Source organism: Ranitomeya imitator, chromosome 7 (assembly GCF_032444005.1).
Source record: "Ranitomeya imitator isolate aRanImi1 chromosome 7, aRanImi1.pri, whole genome shotgun sequence".
In the NCBI taxonomy this organism is placed as follows: domain Eukaryota; kingdom Metazoa; phylum Chordata; class Amphibia; order Anura; family Dendrobatidae; genus Ranitomeya; species Ranitomeya imitator.
Window position 1 is genome coordinate 202232831 of NC_091288.1, and position 19886 is coordinate 202252716.

Below are 19886 nucleotides of genomic sequence, written 5' to 3' on the forward strand. Positions count from 1 at the left end.
ATTTTAAACTGCGCAGGCGCGGCCGGAACTCCTCCCCCTCCTCCCTGGGACTTCACAATGGGCAGCGGGTGCGTTGAAACACTGCATCCGCTGCCCACGTTGTGCTAAAAAACTTCAACGTCCGTCGGTACGTCGCCATGGTGTTCCCTGTCCCCCGCAATGTGCCATGGAATTTTTGAAATTTTAAAGTGTCTTTTAATAAAGAATTTTCATATTTTTTTGGATTGTTGCCAGAAGCTGGATTTTTTTCTACTTGTCTCTATCCTATCCAACTATTAATAAAGTATCTCTAAGTGTGATAATTTATTAATAGTTGTGATTGATGAGCAGTATACACAAATTTCATTCTTTGCTTTTTATTTTACTTTGCTCTTCTTTTTTTTGTGTGTGTGTTCAGGTTCCTTTGCCAGCGAGTCTCCCGTGTTGGCAATTCACGAGGAAAACGTCTACACTGTAGAGCCAGGCAGGGTCCAAATCCGTACATTGCAAGTAAGTACTGACTTGGATATGAGAAGATTATCACATTTCTTAACCTGAATATATAATTCTTTCGAGCTACAGAATCCAAGGAAAGTTCTGTCATTGTAATCTTCTGATCTATATTTTATAGATCCATCTCGATGTGATCCTTCCTTAGGGTTTCTTCATTCTTGAAACCATTGGTGATCTGAGATCCCAAATTTCACTTATGTGATATTCTTCATGCAATCATAGCATGTTAAAGTTGGAATGGACCTCCAGGGTCATCGTGTCCAACCCCCTGCCAATGCAGAACTCACTAACCCATCCCAGACAGATGTCTGCCCAGCCTCTGTTTGAAGACTCCCATTGAAGGAGAACGCACCAACTCTCATGGTCGCCTGTTCCGCTCATTGATCACCTTCACTGCCAAAAAAATTTTTTTGTAATATTTAATCTGTATGTTACATGTATCTATCACATATTAGATACATGACTTGCATAGCGTTATCCTTAGGAGGAAGTATCACAGAACCTTATTGATAAGGGTGCACCATACTGAGATATCAAAAGAGCAGATGGTCGAATCCCTGCTGATGGTAAGATTGTATAATATCAGTGCCACAGCTCTGAGGCTACAGTATGTCATGACTCCTCCATACAAATAGTTCTGGCGGTAGGAATAAAACATGACCAACAAATAGAGTTGCACTCTGTAACGCTATAGCATGAAAACATTAAATATATGATATATTATTATTATTATTTATTGTTATAGCGCCTTTTATTCCATGGCGCTTTACATGTGAGGAGGGGTATACATAATAAAAACAAGTACAATAATCTTAAACAATACAAGTCATAACTGGTACAGGAGGAATGAGGACCCTTGCCCGCGAGGGCTCACAATCTACAAGGGATGGGTGAGGATACAGTAGGTGAGGGTAGAGCTGGTCATGCAGCGGTTTGGTCGATCTGTGGTTACTGCAGGTTGTAGGTTTGTCGGAAGAGGTGGGTCTTCAGGTTCTTTTTGAAGGTTTCGATGGTAGGCGAGAGTCTGATGTGTTGTGGTAGAGGGTTCCACAGTAGGGGTGATACGCGAGAGAAATCTTGTATGCGATTGTGGGAAGAGGAGATAAGAGGGGAGTAGAGTAGGAGATCTTGTGAGGATCGGAGGTTGCGTGTAGGTAAGTATCGGGAGACGAGGTCACAGATGTATGGAGGAGACAGGCTGTGGATGGCTTTGTATGTCATGGTTAGGCTTTTGTAGTGGAGTCTCTGGGCAATGGGGAGCCAGTGAAGGGATTTACAGAGGGGAGAGGCCGGGGAATAGCGGGGGGACAGGTGGATTAGTCGGGAAGCAGCGTTTAGAATAGATTGGAGGGGTGCGAGAGTGTTAGAGGGGAGGCCACAGAGCAGGAGGTTGCAGTAGTCAGGGCGAGAGATGATGAGGGCATGGACTAGGGTTTTTGCAGATTCATGGTTGAGGAATGAACGGATTCGTGAAATATTTTTGAGTTGAAGTCGGCAGGAAGTGGAAAGGGCTTGGATATGTGGTTTGAAGGAGAGATCAGCGTCAAGGATTACCCCGAGGCAGCGAGCTTGTGGGACTGGGGAGAGTGGGCAGCCATTTACTGTAATGGATAGGTTCGTTGGGGGGGTCGCGTGAGATGGGGGAAGGATGATGAATTCTTTTTTGTCCATGTTAAGTTTGAGAAATCTTGCGGAGAAGAAGGATGAAATAGTGGACAGACATTGAGGGATTCTTGTTAGTAGGGAGGCGATATCTGGTCCAGAGATGTAGATCTGTGTGTCGTCAGCATAGAGGTGATACTGAAAGCCGTGAGATTCTATGAGCTGTCCCAGGCCAAAGGTGTAAATGGAGAAGAGCAGGGGCCCAAGGACTGAACCTTGTGGGACTCCGACAGATAGAGGGCGAGGTGAGGAGGTGGTGTGTGAGTGGGAGACGCTGAATGTCCGGTCTGTTAGGTATGATGAGATCCAGGATAGGGCCAAGTCTGTGATGCCAAGGGATGAGAGGGTCTGTAATAATAGGGAATGGTCCACTGTGTCAAGGGCAGCCGACAGGTCGAGGAGGACAGAGTAGTGTCGCTTGCTCTTGGCGGTTAAGAGGTCATTGGTGACCTTAGTTAGGACAGTTTCAGTGGAATGGTGTGACCGGAAGCCTGATTGTAGGCGGTCGAAGAGGGAGCAAGAAGAGAGATGGGAGGACAGTTCAAGGTAAACATGTTGTTCCAGTAGTTTGGAGGCATAGGGGAGAAGTGATATGGGGCGATAGCTAGATACAGAGGATGGGTCAAGAGAAGGCTTTTTGAGGATAGGTGTGATGGAGGCATGTTTAAAGCTTGAGGGGAAAACACCAGTTGTTAGTGATAGGTTGAAGAGATGGGTTAGGGTTGGGATGAAGACTGTGGTGAGGTTTGGGATGAGGTGGGATGGGAGCGGGTCAAGTGCACAGGTGGTGAGATGCGATCTTGAGAGTAGAGTGGAGAGTTGATCTTCTGTAATGGTGGAGAAGTTGGTTTTGGAGGTGGAGGGCTGGGAAGTCGGGAGGAAGGGCTCTGGGGGTTGTTGATCAAAACTGTCTCTAATGCTATCAGTCTTCTGCTTGAAAAATGAGGCAAAGTCTTCAGCGGAGATAAGTGGGGAGGGAGGGGGTGCTGGGGGACGGAGGAGAGAATTAAAGGTGTTGAATAACTGTTTAGGGTTGTGAGACAGAGAGGATATGAGAGATGAGAAGTAGGTTTGTTTAGCTGTGGCGAGTGTGGTCTTGAAAGTAGTGAGGGACTGTTTGAATGCGATGAAGTGCTCGTTAGAGTGGGATCTTTTCCATCTGCGCTCAGCAGCCCTGGAAGCTCGCCTGAGTTCTTTGGTCAGGCTGGTGTGCCAGGGCTGTCTGTTGATTTTGCGAGCTTTGGTATGTGTAAGTGGGGCAGCAGATTCCAAAGCTGCAGCTATTGTGGTGTTATATAGAGCGGCAGCAGCATCTGCATTGTGTAGGGAACTTATGTCTGTGAGAGGGAGGAGGGATTCAGAGAATGAATGTAGGTCAAGATGTTTAAGATTTCTGCGAGGGTGTGAAAGTTTGTGGGGTGGGGATTGTAGACATGGAGTGGAGAGAGATGAATGTGAGAAAGTTGTGGTCAGAGAGTGGAAGAGGTGAGTTAGAGAGGTTAGATAGAGAGCAGAGGCGGGTGAAGATGAGGTCCAGTGTGTGACCGTCTTTGTGAGTGGCTGCAGAAGACCATTGAGCAAGGCCGAAGGAGGAAGTGAGAGTTAGAAGTTTAGTGGCAGCTGAGAGGGAAGTGTCAATGGGGATGTTGAAGTCGCCCATGATGATAGTGGGGATGTCCGCAGAAAGGAAATGAAGTAGCCAGGTGGTGAAGTGGTCAAAGAAGGTGGTGGCTGGCCCTGGGGGGCGGTAAATGACAGCCAGTTGGAAGTTGGAGGGGGAGTAGATGCGCACAGAGTGCACCTCATATATGAATTGCATTACTGCTCTAGAAAATACGAAAAATTGAGAATACTTGGCGCTTAAATTGGCCAACTCATTTGTACCCAACAGCCACGATAAGGCGATTCTCATGGCTGGGAAACTACCTAATGTGAATTCTCTCTTTATGTGGGTAGATAGGATGAAAAAAATCATGATGCTTCTTGTCAGATTGATGCTTGAAGGGGTTGTCCAGTGATGAGAAATCACCTATCTAGCACCACTTGTAGGTGTCTGACACCTAATACAGCCTGGAGACGTATCTAGAGATAGCAGCTGAGCCAGAGACTCCTCTCTGTAGATGGCTGTTTCTGACTTTTTACTCCTCATCAGTTCAGGACAGGTTTGCTAGCTGAGATTCTATTAAGGTTGCAGTATAGAGTCAGTTTTTCTCCTTCTGGGGAAGCATTATTTTGCATATATTTTTCAGGGATCGTTGAATGTAAGACTTCCTACACCGACAGGCTCTCCAGATTTAACATTGAAACTCTAGGGCTCATTCACACGTCCGATTTTTTCCCACGTGTAAAAAAAATGGATACTATTATTTTGATCAGAGTGTTGTCTGAGTGGCATCAGTTTTTCTTAAACTTGGGAAGAAAAATAAAGTTTATTCGGATTCCCATGACAGCACTACGAGAGAGGGGATCCGCCCTTCAGGAACAGGAAACCTACAGATACAAAAGGGCGGTACCTCTCCCCATGCATCAGTTGGTTTCCTGTTCCTGGAGGGACAGGATCCTACAGATGAATCTCGTAGTGGATCCCAGGCCGGCCGGTCGATTCAAGTAGCGGGGGGGTCTCCTACCTCGACCGGTGCGGAAGCTCCTGGAAGACATCACGGTGGTCCTGGCTGGACTGCACGTCAGTGATGTAGACAGCAGGGAGCAGAGTCCAGTGGATTCCTGATCTCCGTTAGCGCCGGCGCCGGTAAGTATAGCGCTCCTTCGGTCCATGTGGGGTGCAGCGCGGTGGTGATGTAGCGATGCCAGGAGGGGAAAGCTATCCGGAGCGCTGCTGCGTGCTCTTCGGCGTCCTGCATCGCTCTCAGCGTTAGCTGGAGCGTTTCCGGTGCAGTGACATCGAGGGGGCGGAGTCAGCAGGCGCTTCCGGTCTCTGGGTAACTGCGCATGCGCAGTTCATCCAAGATGGCGGCGCCCATCGATCCTGAACGCCGGTCTCCTCACACACTGCGCTGACCCCCCAGCTGTAGCCTCATCAGCCGCAACCAATGAGAGTGGCGCCAGGCAGCCTGCTGACCGGATCTGAGGGGGGATTTAAGCAGGAGCTGGGAATAGAGCTCTGCCTTTGGTCACATCCACATCATGGAGAGTGATGGTGAGCGGCAGCTTCAGTTGCCGGAGGAGGTGCGACAAAAGCCCACGGAGAAGGAGCATGCCAGGAGTGACCAGTCCAGCCGTAAAAGCTCGTCCAAGCAGGGATCTAGAGCATCGACTGGCAAAGAACCCCCTCGTGTTCCGGTACCTTTTTTTGGCGTACACTGGTAAGTGATCTACGTGAATGCTCACTCAGTGACGCGGGCCCCTTATACTTTGTCATTTTAGGGAAAGAAAAGTACAAAGTCGAAACATAAGGAGTGTGCCCTGTGTGAAGTCCCGTTACCAGATTCTTATACTAAAAAATTATGCGCCTCCTGTATACAACAGACGGTGAGGTCTACAGGAGTGGAGGGGTTGAGTGACATCAGGCTAGATAGATGGTATCACCCTTATTGTCCTCCCCTAGGTAGCGGAAGAATCTGCATCTACGGCTAATCTACGTGAGATGATCCGTACAGAAGTAAGGGAATCCCTGCGGTCTATGTCCCAGGCGGGAAGTTCAAAACAGAGAACCTCGGTGATCTCTGATTCGTCAGAGGAAGATAAGGACGAAGGTTCTTACGGCTCAAATCTCTCTTCCTCGTCGTCAGAAGAGGAATCTGGCCGATTCTGTCTGCCTCTGGACCGAGTGGATAAATTAGTTAAGTCGGTCAGAGGTACGATGGGCCTAGAAGAACCTAAGACTCCGCTTTCCCGTCAGCAACTAATGTTCAGTGGCTTGGAACACAAGAAGCGTAGGTCCTTCCCGGTGAATGATAAAATTCAAGACCTGATTCTCCGGGAATGGAAGAAACCGGAGAAGAAAGGCTCATTACCACCAGCTTTAAAACGCAGATATCCCTTTGAGGATACGACTGTGGATACCTGGGACAAGGCCCCTAAATTAGATGCTGCGGTAGCAAAGGCATCAAAAAAGGCCGCATTACCTTTCGAGGATATGGGATCCCTTAAAGACCCCCTTGACAGGAAGGCGGATACCTTCCTTAAAGGTACCTGGGAGATGGCAGCCGGATCGTTGAGACCAGCGGTGGCTGCGACTTGTACAGCTAGATCCCTAATGGTCTGGCTGGAACAGTTGGAATCCCAGCTTAAAGAAGGCGCTTCCAGAAGTTCCATTCTACGTGCGCTTCCGGTGATTCAAGATGCTGCGGCTTTCCTGTCGGACGCGTCGGTCGATTCGGTCAGAATGGCGGCCAGAGCAGCAGGAGTCTCCAACGCGGCTCGTAGAGCCCTATGGTTGAAATGTTGGTCGGGTGACATTCAATCAAGGTCCAAATTATGCGCTATCCCATGCAAAGGGGAATACCTCTTTGGACCAACCTTGGATGACCTGCTTGAGAAGGCTGGAGATGACAAGAAAAAATTCCCGAGTTTGTCATCAGCTTCTTATCGGCGTCCATTCAACAGGAGGAGATTTGGTCGCGGAAGGAAGCGCGCATCCTCGCCCGCTAGAGAGAATTTTAGATGGGAGGATAGACGCAGGAGAGGTACGGGTTACATGTTCCGCCGTTCCTCAAAAGAACGTAAGAAACCGGACCAATGACTAGCGATCCCTGTGGGAGGGAGATTGTCAGCCTTCTCTTCCGCATGGTCTAACATCTCAAATAGTGACTGGGTCCGAGGTACTATTTCAGAAGGTCTGAAGTTGGAATTTATTCACTGGCCTCGGGATAAATTTATGTTAACCCCCTTACGTTCCTCCACTATTGAGCAGGCGGCTCTGGAGGCAGAAGTTGTGAGTTTATGCCTCAAAAACGTGCTGATTGAGGTCCCAGAGTCAGAAAGAGGGCGTGGATTCTACTCTCCCCTATTTCTGATTCAGAAACCAGACAAATCATTTAGGACTATTATTAACCTTAAATCCCTTAATGGATACCTGGTTAAAGCCACATTTAAAATGGAGTCAATCAGCTCTGCAATTAAAATGTTGTTCAAACACTGCTTCATGGTAGTTGTGGACTTAAAGGATGCGTATTATCATGTTCCTATCCATGGAAACTTTCAGAGGTTTCTACGTGTGGCGGTGTCTATGGGGGGTATTGTTCGACATTTTCAATTTAGAGCCCTTCCCTTCGGCCTCTCAACATCTCCCCGAGTATTCACTAAAGTTGTTGCGGAGGTCATGGCACACTTACGTGAATCTGATATCCTCATAATCCCTTATCTGGATGATTTCCTGATAGTTGGGAACTCAGCAGACCATTGTCTTGCTCAGGTAAAAACAGATATATCTAAGCTAGAGAATCTGGGCTGGATCGTGAATTATGAAAACTCCCGATTACAACCCCTAAAAACCCAGAGATTCCTAGGTCTGCTGTTAGATTCCGAGTTCCAACAATGCTGTCTTCCACCTGATAAACTGCGCCATATCCAACAACAGGTATTAAAAGCAATTAAAAAACCAACCATGACTCTTAGACAGGCTATGTCCTTGTTAGGTTCCCTAACTTCCTGTATTCCCGCCGTCCGTTGGGCCCAGTTCCACTCCAGACCTTTACAGTTTGACGTACTGAATTATGATAGAGTCTTACAGGGTTCCTTGCAGGGTCAGATGACATTGAGTCCAGAGGTTCTGACATCTCTTAGATGGTGGCTAAGGGAAGACAATCTGTCAGCAGGAGTTCCCTGGGTGACTCAAGTGACTCGGGTAGTTACGACGGACGCCAGCCCCACAGGGTGGGGGGCACACATGCGTGACGTAGTAGTCCAGGGTTTATGGGATCCCCAAACATCAGCCTCTTCCAATCAGAAGGAGTTAATGGCAATTGAATTCTCAATTAAAGAACTCCTCGTATATCTACAGGGTCACCATGTCAAAATCCTCTCCGACAACCAGGTGGCAGTGGCCTATGTGAATCACCAGGGTGGAACACGCTCCAAGTCCCTGATGGAAGTAGCGGATCGACTGCTCCAGACAGCAGAAAACCATTTTCTATCTTTATCCGCAGTTCACATAAGAGGGAGAGAGAATATAAGAGCAGACTTTCTAAGTCGAAGCACCTTAAAACAAGGGGAATGGTCTCTGAATACAAAAGTCTTCAATCGGATCGTCCGCATGTGGGGTCATCCAGAAGTGGACTTATTTGCCACCAAGGACAACAGAAAGACGATAAATTTCTGTTCCTTAAATCCCAGGGAATATCCACTGGCAGTGGATGCCTTCCTGATCAGATGGGATTTCCAATTGGCATATGTGTTCCCCCCGCTCAATCTTTTGCCGCTGGTGGTCAGGAAGATAAGGGAGGATCATGCGAGAGTCATACTGATCGCTCCGTTCTGGCCCAGAAGAGCTTGGTTTTCCTGACTCAGGACCATGTCCGTGAAAGACCCCTGGGTACTGCCGGACATTCCGGACTTACTTCATCAAGGTCCGATCAACCATCCACAAGTGAAGGGTCTCCATTTGACGGCATGGTTTTTGAGAGGTCATTGTTAAAAAGCAGAGGTTTTTCTCCAAACCTAATTGATACCCTTATGAAGAGTAGGAAAAACATAACAACTAAGATCTACTCTAGAACTTGGAGGAAGTTTCTGGCCTCTTCAAATTTTAATATTGAAGAGGGTATACCAATCAACCAGATTCTAGAATTCCTGCAGAAAGGGCTAGAGCTAAGTCTATCCACAAGTACGCTAAAAGTACAAGTCTCAGCCCTAGGGGCCCTATTTTCTTGTAACATTGCAGGTAATTACTGGGTATCAAGGTTTATCAAAGCTGCTAGTAGATCCAGACCTATACACAAGAAAGGTCAATGCCTTGGGATCTCAATCTAGTCCTTTCAGCCTTGACTAAGGAACCATTTGAGCCCTTACATTCAGCCTCACTTAAATTACTATCCCTCAAAACAGCGTTTTTGGTGGCAATTACATCTGCTCGTAGGATAGGAGACATACAGGCTCTTTCTAGGCTGTCCCCTTATACAGAATTTCTACAGGACAGCGTAGTCCTCAGACCAGATCCAGCTTATTTACCAAAAGTGGCCTCAGATTTTCACAGATCTCAGGAGATAGTGTTACCGTCATTTCTCCCTAATCCTTCTAATTCCAAAGAGGAGTTACTCCATACATTAGATGTTAGGAGATGTCTATTAGAATATATATCAGTCACTGATGCTTGGAAGAGAGAGGATGCGTTGTTTCTATCCTTCCAAGGTCCCAGGAAAGGTCTTAGAGTGTCGAAGTGCACGTTAGCGAAGTGGATTAGGGAGGCTATCTCTCTGGCTTATACTGCAGGTGGAAGTCCAGCTCCGCAGAATCTGAGGGCACATTCCACCCGGGCCATGGCTACATCCTGGGCTGAAAGATCTGGAGTTTCCATCGACCAGATATGTAAGGCAGCTACGTGGTCATCCCCTTCCACCTTTTTCAAGCACTATAGGTTGGACTTGGGGTTCTCTTCTGATCTCACCTTCGGGTTAAGGGTGCTGCAGGCTATAGTCCCTCCCTAAGGTAGTTTACATCTCTGTAATTCTCTCGTAGTGCTGTCATGGGAATCCGAATAAAGCATTAAGCTACTTACTGGTAGCGGCGTTTTTCAGAGGCCCATGACAGCACCCTTAGTTCCCTCCCTATTCACGTGGGGGTTGCACTTCCTATAATGTATATAATGAGATAGATAGATCTCACGTGTGGTATATAGTTCATTATGATTGATTATTTTTGTACATAAACTGTATATAATGTATATTTGTGTGCTACTAACCGCGGTAGTCCTCTCAGGCTCTGAAATACAACTGATGCATGGGGAGAGGTACCGCCCTTTTGTATCTGTAGGTTTCCTGTTCCTGAAGGGCGGATCCCCTCTCTCGTAGTGCTGTCATGGGCCTCCGAAAAACGCCGCTACCAGTAAGTAGCTTAATGCTTTCTGCACCTTCTCTATACTGACGGTCGGTGAAAATCAGATCGCACTCTGATGTCATCTAAGTGTGGTCTCGTTTTTTTCTTTTCACAGACCCATAGACTTGCACGGACAATTTTGGGCTGACCCCTGGACCAAAATTGGACATATCTGCAATATTTTTTCCTGACAACTCTGTCCGACAAAAAAATTAGATATGTGCAGACCCGCATATAATATCATAGGTACAAGTGCTATCCGTAAAAAACTCGAATAGCACTCATGCGAGAATATTGTCCGTGTAAATGAGCCCCTAGGTTACCACATTGTGCCATTATCACTTGGTTTAGCTTTTTGTTCTCCTTTATCCATGGCAGTCTATTTTGTGCCCAACCCTCATCATTTCCACTGACGCCTCTCTGTCTTCGCAGGGGACAGTGAAACAGTTGCTGCCGTTCTCTGTGCCAGAGGGAAACCCCTGTATGCTGGACATATGCGGCACTTTCTTAGTAGTTGCCACCGATGCCGCCCACTTCAAGGTTTTTGACCTTTCTAGAAGGTACGGTAATTGCTCTGGAAGCTTAATCCTCTCCTATCAGTGCAGATATCAATGATCTTATCATTGCTGCCAATTCAGCAAATACACAGACGCCCATCTAGGAGAATGGATAGGAGCTGGCACACCGTGAGTGCCTTTATTAAGAACTCCCCGCAGACGTACCCTAGTAACATGTTCTCTTCATCACGTCCTCATCTTCGTATTGCTGCGCTGTGATTGTACTGACATTTATTTATTTATCTGAAGGGAGGCCAAAGCCCACAGCAATTGTAAGAACCTCTCGGAGCTGGTGCCAGGGCTTGGTAGCATCGTGTCCATCAGGTGCAACGCCAATGGCAGTAAAGTCAGCATCCTCGCCAACAGGGTAAGGTGGATTTGGGCATTAGTTACTTGTCAAAAATAAAATGTACGCCTTAGATACAGTCTGGTGCTACATTACCTGCAAGGCACTACGAGCAGCAAGTCACAAGGAGTTCAACTGGTTCTGACTTCTTTGCAACTTTCTGGTCGCCCTTGACACCCCTGTGTGTTACCCCAGCATTATTTCCAAAATTAGCATTAAATGGGTTTTCAAGAAATATAAAATTATAGCTGCTTTCTTCTAAAACAGCACCACCCTCTTTGTACATTTTGTCTGTGGTATTACAGCTTGGCTCTATTCGAGCTACAATACCACATACAGCCTGTAGACAGGGGGTGGTGCTGTTTTTGGAAGAAAGCAATCACTTTTGGCTCCTGGACAACCTTTTTAAAGAAAATTGATCTGTTTAAAACAGGTTTTTAAGTACCGTATTTTCTTTTTTTTTCTTTTTCTTTTTTTCATTTAATGTATATTTAAAAGATAAATCATCTTAGTAACATTGTAACATAGTTATTAAGGTTGAAGGAAGACTTTGAGGCCATGTGCACACGTTCAGTATTTTTCACATTTTTTTTCGCGTTTTTTCGCTATAAAAACGTGATAAAAACGCGAAAAAAACGCTTACATATGCCTCCTATTATTTACAGTATATTCCGCATTTCTTGTGCAAATGTTGCATTTTTTTCCGTGAAAAAATCGCATTGTGGAAAAAAAAAGCAACATGTTCATTACATTTGCGGAATTGCGGGGATTCCGCACACCTAGGAATGCATTGATCTGCTTACTTTCCGCATGGGGCTGTGCACACCATGCGGGAAGTAAGCAGATTATGTGCGGTTGGTACCCAGGGTGGAGGAGAGGAGACTCTCCTCCACGGACTGGGCACCATATAATTGGTAAAAAAAAAAGAATTAAAATAAAAAATAGTGATCTACTCACCTTCGATGGCCCCCGGAGTCTTCCCGCCTCTCAGCGGTGCATGCTGCCGCTTCCGTTCCTATAGATGGTGTGTGTGAAGGACCTGCGATTACGTCACCGTCGTGTGATTGGTCGCGTGACCGCTCATGTGACCGCTCACGTGACCGCGACGTCATCGAAGGTCCTGCACACACACACCATCTATAGGAACGGACGCCGCTGAGGAGATCGGCTGTCTGCAGGTAAGTATAACCATTTTTTTTATTATTTTTAAACATTCTATCTTTTACTATTGATGCTGCATAGGCAGCATCTATAGTAAAAAGTTGGTCACACTTGTCAAACACTATGTTTGACAAGTGTGACCAACCTGTCAGTCAGTTTTCCAAGCGATGCTACAGATCGCTTGGAAAACTTTAGCATTCTGCAAGCTAATTTCGCTTGCAAAATGCTAAAAAAAAATGGGAAAAAAACGCAAAAAAAAAATGCGGATTTCTTGCAGAAAATTTCCGGTTTTCTTCAGGAAATGTCTGCAAGAAATCCTGACGTGTGCACATTCCCTGAGTCCATCTAGTTCAACCCATAGCCTAACCTAACATGCCCTAACATGTTGATCCAGAGGAAGGCAAAAAAAAACCCATGTGGCAAAGAGTAAGCTCCATATTGGGGAAAAAATTCCTTCCGACTCCACATACGGCAATCAGACTAGTTCCCTGGACCAACGCCCTATCAAGGAATCTAGTATATATACCCTGTAACATTATACTTTTCAAGAAAGGTATCCAGTCCCCTCTTAAAGTTAAGTAATGAATCACTCATTACAACATCATACGGCAGAGAGTTCCATAGTCTCACTGCTCTTACAGTAAAGAATCCGCATCTGTTATTATGCCTAAACCTTCTATCCTCCAGACGTAGAGGAAGCCCCCTTGTCCCTGTCTCAGGTCTATGATTAAAAAGATCATCAGAAAGGTCTTTGTACTGTCCCCTCATATATTTATACATTAACATAAGATCACCCCTCAGCCTTCATTTTTCCAAACTAAATAGCCCCAAGTGTAATAACCTATCTTGGTATTGCAGACCCCCCAGTCCTCTAGTAACCTTGGTCGATCTTCTCTGCACTCGCTCCAGTTCAGCTATGTCTTTCTTATACACCGGAGACCAGAACTGTGCACAGTATTCTAAGTGTGGTCGCACTAGTGACTTGTATAGAGGTAAAATTATGTTCTCCTCATGAGCATCTATGCCTCTTTTAATGCATCCCATTATTTTATTTGCCTTTGTAGCAGCTGCCTGACACTGGCCACTAAATGTGAGTTTGTCATCCACCCATACACCCAGGTCTTTTTTATTGACGGTTTTACCCAGAGTTTTAGAATTAAGCACATAGTTATACATCTTATTACTTCTACCCAAGTGCATGACCTTACATTTATCCCCATTAAAGCTCATTTGCCATTATTCAGCCCAAGCTTCTAGTTTACATAAATCATCCTGTAATATAAAATTGTCCTCCTCTGTATTGATTACCCTGCAGAGTTTAGTGTCATCTGCAAATATTGAAATTCTACTCTGAACGCCCCCTACAAGATCATTAATAAATATGTTAAAAAGAAGAGGGCCCAATACTGACCCCTGTGGTACCCCACTGCTAACCGCGACCCAGTCTGAGTGTGCTCCATTAATAACCACCCTTTGTTTCCTATCCCTGAGCCAGCTCTTAACCCACTTACACATATTTTCCCCTATCCCCATTATTCTCATTTTATGTATCAACCTTTTGTGTGGCACCGTCCATATACACTACGTCCACTGTGTTCCCTTGGTCCAGTCCGGAACTTACCTCTTCATAGAAGCTGATCAGATTAGTCTGACATGAACGGTCCCTAGTAAACCCGTGCTGATACTGGGTCATGAGGTTATTCCTCTTCAGATACTCCAGTATAGCATCCCTTAGAATGCCCTCCAGGATTTTACCCACAGTAGAGGTTAAGCTTACTGGCCTATAATTTCCGAGTTCAGTTTTTGTCCCCTTTTTGAATATTGGCACCACATTTGCTATACACCAGTTCTGTGGTACAGACCCTGTTATTATGGAGTCTTTAAAGATTAAACATAATGGTCTATCAATGACTGTACTTAATTCCTGCAGTACTCGGGGGCGGATCCCATCCGGGCCCGGAGATTTGTCAATTTTAGTGATTTTTTGGCGCCGCCGCACTTCCTGCTGGGTTAAGCAGGTGACATTTAATTGGGAATTTTTATCACTAGTTATTTTGTCTGCCATGGGATTTTCTTGTGTAAATACTGATGAAAAAAAGTCATTTAGCATTTTGGCTTTTTCCTCATCCTCATCCACCATTACACCCAGACTATTTTTAAGGGGGCCAACACTATCATTTTTTAGTTTCTTACTATTTACTTAGTTAAATAATATTTTGGGATTATTTTTACTCTCTCTGGCAATGAGTCTCTTTGTCTCAATCTTAGCTACCTTTATTTGCTTTTTACAGAATTTATTTAATTTTCTGTATTTTGTTTAATGCCTCATCACTATCTACTTCCTTTAATTCTCTAAATGCTTTCTTTTTGTCACTTATTGCGCCCCTTACAGCTCTATTTAGCCATATTGGTTTCCTCCTATTTCTAGTATGTTTATTCCCATACGGTATATACTGTGCTCAGGTCCTATCCAGGATGCTAATAAATGTCTCCCGTTTTCTCTGTGTATTTTTATGTCTCAGGATATCGTCCCAGTTAGTTGCACTAAGATCCTCTCTCATCCGTTGGAAATTTGCCCTCCTGAAGTTTAGTGTCCTTGTAACCCCTCTACTACACATCTAATTAAAGGATACATGAAAACTTATTATTTTGTGATCACTATTCCCCAGGTGACCCCCAACCCTTATATTTGCTATGCGGTCTGGCCTGTTGGTTAATATTAGGTCTAGCAGTGCCTCCCTTCTTGTTGGGTCCTAAACCAGTTGTGAAAGGTAATTGTCTCTCATAGTTGTCAAAAACCGATTACCTTTGCTGGAACTGCAGGTTTCTGTTCCCCAATCTATTTCAGGGTAGTTGAAGTCCCCCATAATAATGACTTCTCCTTGAGTCGCAGCTTCATCTATTTGCTTTATGAGGACATTCTCCGTTGCTTCCATTATTTTGGAGATTTATAACAAACCCCTATCAGTAATTTATACAGCCCCTCCCAGTAATCTCTCCACCCGATCAGCGATGTGTCGGACTCGAGCGCCAGGTAGGCAGCACACCGTTCGACGATCCCTGTCTTTATGACAAATTGCCCTATCTGTTCCCCTAATAATTGAGTCCCCCACTACCATCACCTGTCTGGCCTGCACTGCTCTCCTATTTCCCTCCTTACTGGAGCAGTCACTCCTCCGGCTTTCAGAGGACATGCCTGACTGCACCAGTGCTACCCCTGTACCGGCACCCCCCTCATCTGCCAACTTAGCAAACCTATTGGGGTGTTCCAGATCAGGACTAGCCTCCCTGGCACTCTTCCCTCTACCCGGCCTTCTAACTGTCACCCAGCTTGCGGCTTCACCGTCCTGCAGATCCATCCTACCATCCCCCCCCCCCATCTATCCCATTGAGCAGAAGGCTCCTTTCCATATTGTCAATGGATCTCAGTGTTGCCAGCTGCACATTTAGATTCAGAATCTGGGTTTCCAAATGCACAAGGTGCTCACATCTCGCACAGCAGTATGCACCCTCGACCGGCTGCTCAAGGACTGCATACATGTGGCAAGATGTGCACTGGATGGCATTAACAAGAGTGGAGCACATTTCCTAATGGGGATTGCACCAGACAGAAACGTTAAATAAAAAACAAATGCAAAGTATCAATAAAACACAGACAGCAATTCAATAATTCCTCCCTTGGAAACTCACTGAATCACAAGTCACACTTACCGCCGTTCACACTTACGCTCAGGTCACACTCAGCTCGTTCACACTCGCTATGCTGGAGATTTAAAGATTTTTTTTTTCTCTCTTTCCCCTCAGCAGCAATCCACCTTGCTGTTCAGTGCACTTCCAAAAAGTGCAATTTTCATGTTGGCCTCCAGGCCTAAGGATAGACTCATACTTCTTGCTGGGCACATGGACATTAGCGGCAGTAGACTGCCTCAGAAACCCCTATCTTTTGTACAGAGGCTTTGTGAGCTTATAGCTGAGCATGTTTCTATAAGGTCAAAGATCATTGTGAAGGGAGAGAGACGAGGTGAGCTGTGACGTCACCTATTGTGGGTGCTGGATCCTGTGTTATCTGCTGTATATAGAGGTGTTATCCGTCATTGTACAGAAGGAGGAGGTGAGCTGTGACATCACCTATTGTGAATGGTGGATCCTGTGTTATCTACTGTATATAGAGGTGTTATCAGTCATTGTACAGGAGGAGGAGGTGAGCTGTGACATCACCTATTGTGAATGGTGGATCCTGTGTTATCCTGTGCCCTGCTGCCCTGCTATCCGGTAAGCTTCTGCTCCCATGCTGGCGTCTTTTTTATGTGTTAATCGATATTTACAGTGCCAGCAGGGTTAGCACCGCTGAGTGCATGGGGGCTTACCCATTAGACTAGGGATGCTGGTAATTCCCTCTATCTGCCTATAGACCGAATTAGCCCTGTTTTTGCCCTCATGTCAGCCTCATGAACCCTGTTATTATATGGGGTTCCTATGAATTATGTTACATGATACATAGGGGAAGGGGTCGGTCTGGGGGGCATACGAGTGCATATACCGACAGTGTTAGTTTTATCCAGCACCTTATTTCTTTGTCCCTCCTCTGTACTTCCCAGGTGGGGGGGGAGTGGGTAGGCAGGGGCCTGATACGTACATCTATGTCGGGTAGCTACTTCAGGGTGGGGGAGTAGGGGTATGGGGGCTATGTCTTCAGCATTTTCTTGATTTTCATCTTTGTTTATGTTACTTTATGATATACTTATTTGAAATTACATGATACTTTATAACCTTGGAATAAAGTTTATTGAAATTGTTCATCGATGCTCAGTTGTTCCTCCTGTCATTATGATATGTTTTGAGCAGATTTGGTGAGTCCGGAGTTTATTGGCGGTATTCTCGCCAGAACCCGTTGCCTCACAGTATGTATTTGGGATTGTTGTTCTCTGTATATAGAGGTGTTATCAGTCATTGTACAGGAGGAGGTGAGATGTGACATCACCTATTGTGAATGGTGGATCCTGTGTGATCTACTGTATATAGAGGTGTTATCAGTCATTGTACAGGAGGAGGAGGTGAGCTGTGATATCACCTATTGTGAATGGTGGATCCTGTGTTATCTACTGTATATAGAGGTGTTATCAGTCATTGTACAGGAGGAGGAGGTGAGCTGTGATATCCCCTATTGTGAATGGTGGATCCTGTGTTATCTCCTCTATATGGAGGTGTTTTCACTTGTCGTACAGGAGGAGGAGGTGAGCTGTGACATCACCTATTATAAATAGTGAATTCTATGTTAACACTTCTAAATACAGTAGATATTCGTGATTGTATACAATACCATAGGGTAATGGCAACGTGTTCACAGTAAATGAAGGGATCTACAAATCATATCCTTGTCTATAGGAACATGTATCATCTATTATAGAGCAGCACAGTTCACAGGACCATATCGCAGGATTTAGCAGTGTGTGTTGCCTTGGAAGGAAATCTAAAAAAAAAAAGTTTGCACCCGGGTTCTGAAGGGTTTACAGCAGTTCTTTGCAGAAATAATCAGATAAAGCTAAAGCAAACTGAGAGTTTATTACGAAACCTGTTTAGTAGCTCTTTCAGTGACCACTAGATGGCGGACAATGCAATGTAATTAAACCAGTCTTGAAATATTCTATTAACCCCTCGAGTTTTCATTTTTACATTTTGCATTTTTCCCTTCCAAGGAACACACTATTTCATTTCCCGTTGTCGTAGCCGTGAAAGGACTTGTTCTTTGCGGGACGAGTTGCTGTTTTAAGTAACTTCATTCATTTTAACATGTACTGTACTGAAAATGGGGGGGAAAATCCAAGTGTGATGAAATGGTGAAAAAAGCAAATCCTTCATCGTTTTTCATGGGAACTTTCAGTTTTTTCTTTTGTTGTTGTTTTTTTTTATGCTCTTGGTCTGTGTCAACATTTTCCTAGACCTGCATCATTTTAACTTTTTTGTCGATGGAGCTGTGTGAGTGCCTACATTTCTGCATAGCGAGCCGTCGGGTTTATTGATAACTTTTTATGCTCCCCAAATGGGTGTTTGTTGTTTTTTATTGCCCTTTTTATGTTAGGGTGGAGACCGAAAAGAAAACCTAAATTCTGTCAGTTTGATTTCTTTTTTTCTCTTAATGGTTTGGTTAATTAATTTTTTATTGTGGTAGACCGGACTTAGGTCTATCAAACAATGAACCTTGCCAGCCACATCACTTAGGATAAAAGCCAAACTAGATATCCGACTTGCGGACCCATGTTTCTGGGTGCTTGCCTCTCCTCAGTGCAGTGCAAGAGATCTGATTTTGCCATTTCCCAGAGGATCATTGCATGGCCTATAAGTCTCCTTACACTGACATGTCACTCTCCACAAGAAGAGACGTTACAACTTAAACCATTGTCAGACGCCTCTCATACAGCCAAATCGTATCTCTTGCTTTGCCTTCAGAAGGGTCAAACACCCCAAAACACGTGTCTGCAAATAGAGTATCTGGGTTGGCTTTTATCCTATGTTATTGGGTCGATATTGACTGTTAGGATTGCTACCTCCAGTAGATGACACTAGAGTTCTGGTCTTTTTCCTCTCTGAAGAGGCAATTTGCATATTTACAGTAATTTCCCAGATGAGCATTGCAAGGCGTATAAGTCTCCTTACACTGGCATGACAGGCGTCTCAATCTTATCAATATGAAAGACATCAAAATGAGAGTCCGTAGTGCGGCTTGTAGAATATGATGTGTGAAGCGTCACTGAATAGGGGTCCTCTGTACATTTCCCTCATTTATATTTTAGTGGGGAATGGAAACCTTTCCTCTCATCTCATTTAACCCTGTAATTACTCTTTCACCAGACTGGCGGTCACCTAGACTCCAAAATATACTTCTACGATGTTGACCTGGATACCGTGTCATTCTTCGACTTCTGGAATGGCCAAGCCGATCAGCAAGATACTTCATCCAATATGGAGACGTAAGAAATGCTGGGAGAGATACTGTGGCCGATCCTGCTGTGTGTAGGGTCAGATATTCTTTATGAGGCCGTTGGAATAATCACACATTAGGTTTTTGGTGCGGCTTATTGTGAAGTTTCTTAAAGGGGTTATTTGCCACATACCTGCCTGAACTCATGTACGATCCGCGGGTATCATGTACTTGTTCTATATACACCTGCCTGAACTCATGTACGATCCGCGGGTATCATGCACTTGTTCTATATACACCTGCCTGGCCTCATCAACGATCCGCAGGTATCATGTACTTGTTCTATATACACCTGTCTGGTCTCATGTACGATCCACAGGTATCATGTACTTGTTCTATATACACCTGCCTGGCCTCATGTACGATCCACAGGTATCATGTACTTGTTCTATATATACCTGCCTGGCCTCATCAACGATCCGCAGGTATCATGTACTTGTTCTATATACACCTGCCTGACCTCATGTACGATCCACAGGTATCATGTACTTGTTCTATATACACCTGTCTGGTCTCATGTACGATCCGCAGGTATCATGCACTTGTTCTATATACACCTGCCTGGCCTCATGTACGATCCACAGGTATCATGTACTTGTTCTATATATACCTGCCTGGCCTCATCAACGATCCGCAGGTATCATGTACTTGTTCTATATATACCTGCCTGGCCTCATGTACGATCCGCGGGTATCAT

At 45.1% G+C, this 19886-nt stretch overlaps 1 protein-coding gene across 1 annotated transcript in view; it reads left to right on the top strand.

The window, feature by feature from the left end:
• The window catches only part of IFT140 (intraflagellar transport 140), a 92658-nt gene that overhangs the window by 20355 nt on the left and 52417 nt on the right, over positions 1-19886 (top strand). The window contains exons 12-15 of the mRNA XM_069734405.1: positions 398-489; positions 10579-10706; positions 10953-11070; positions 19060-19178. Of these exons, the coding sequence (XP_069590506.1) occupies positions 398-489; positions 10579-10706; positions 10953-11070; positions 19060-19178 (457 nt within the window). The remainder of the gene's footprint in view (positions 1-397; positions 490-10578; positions 10707-10952; positions 11071-19059; positions 19179-19886) is intronic.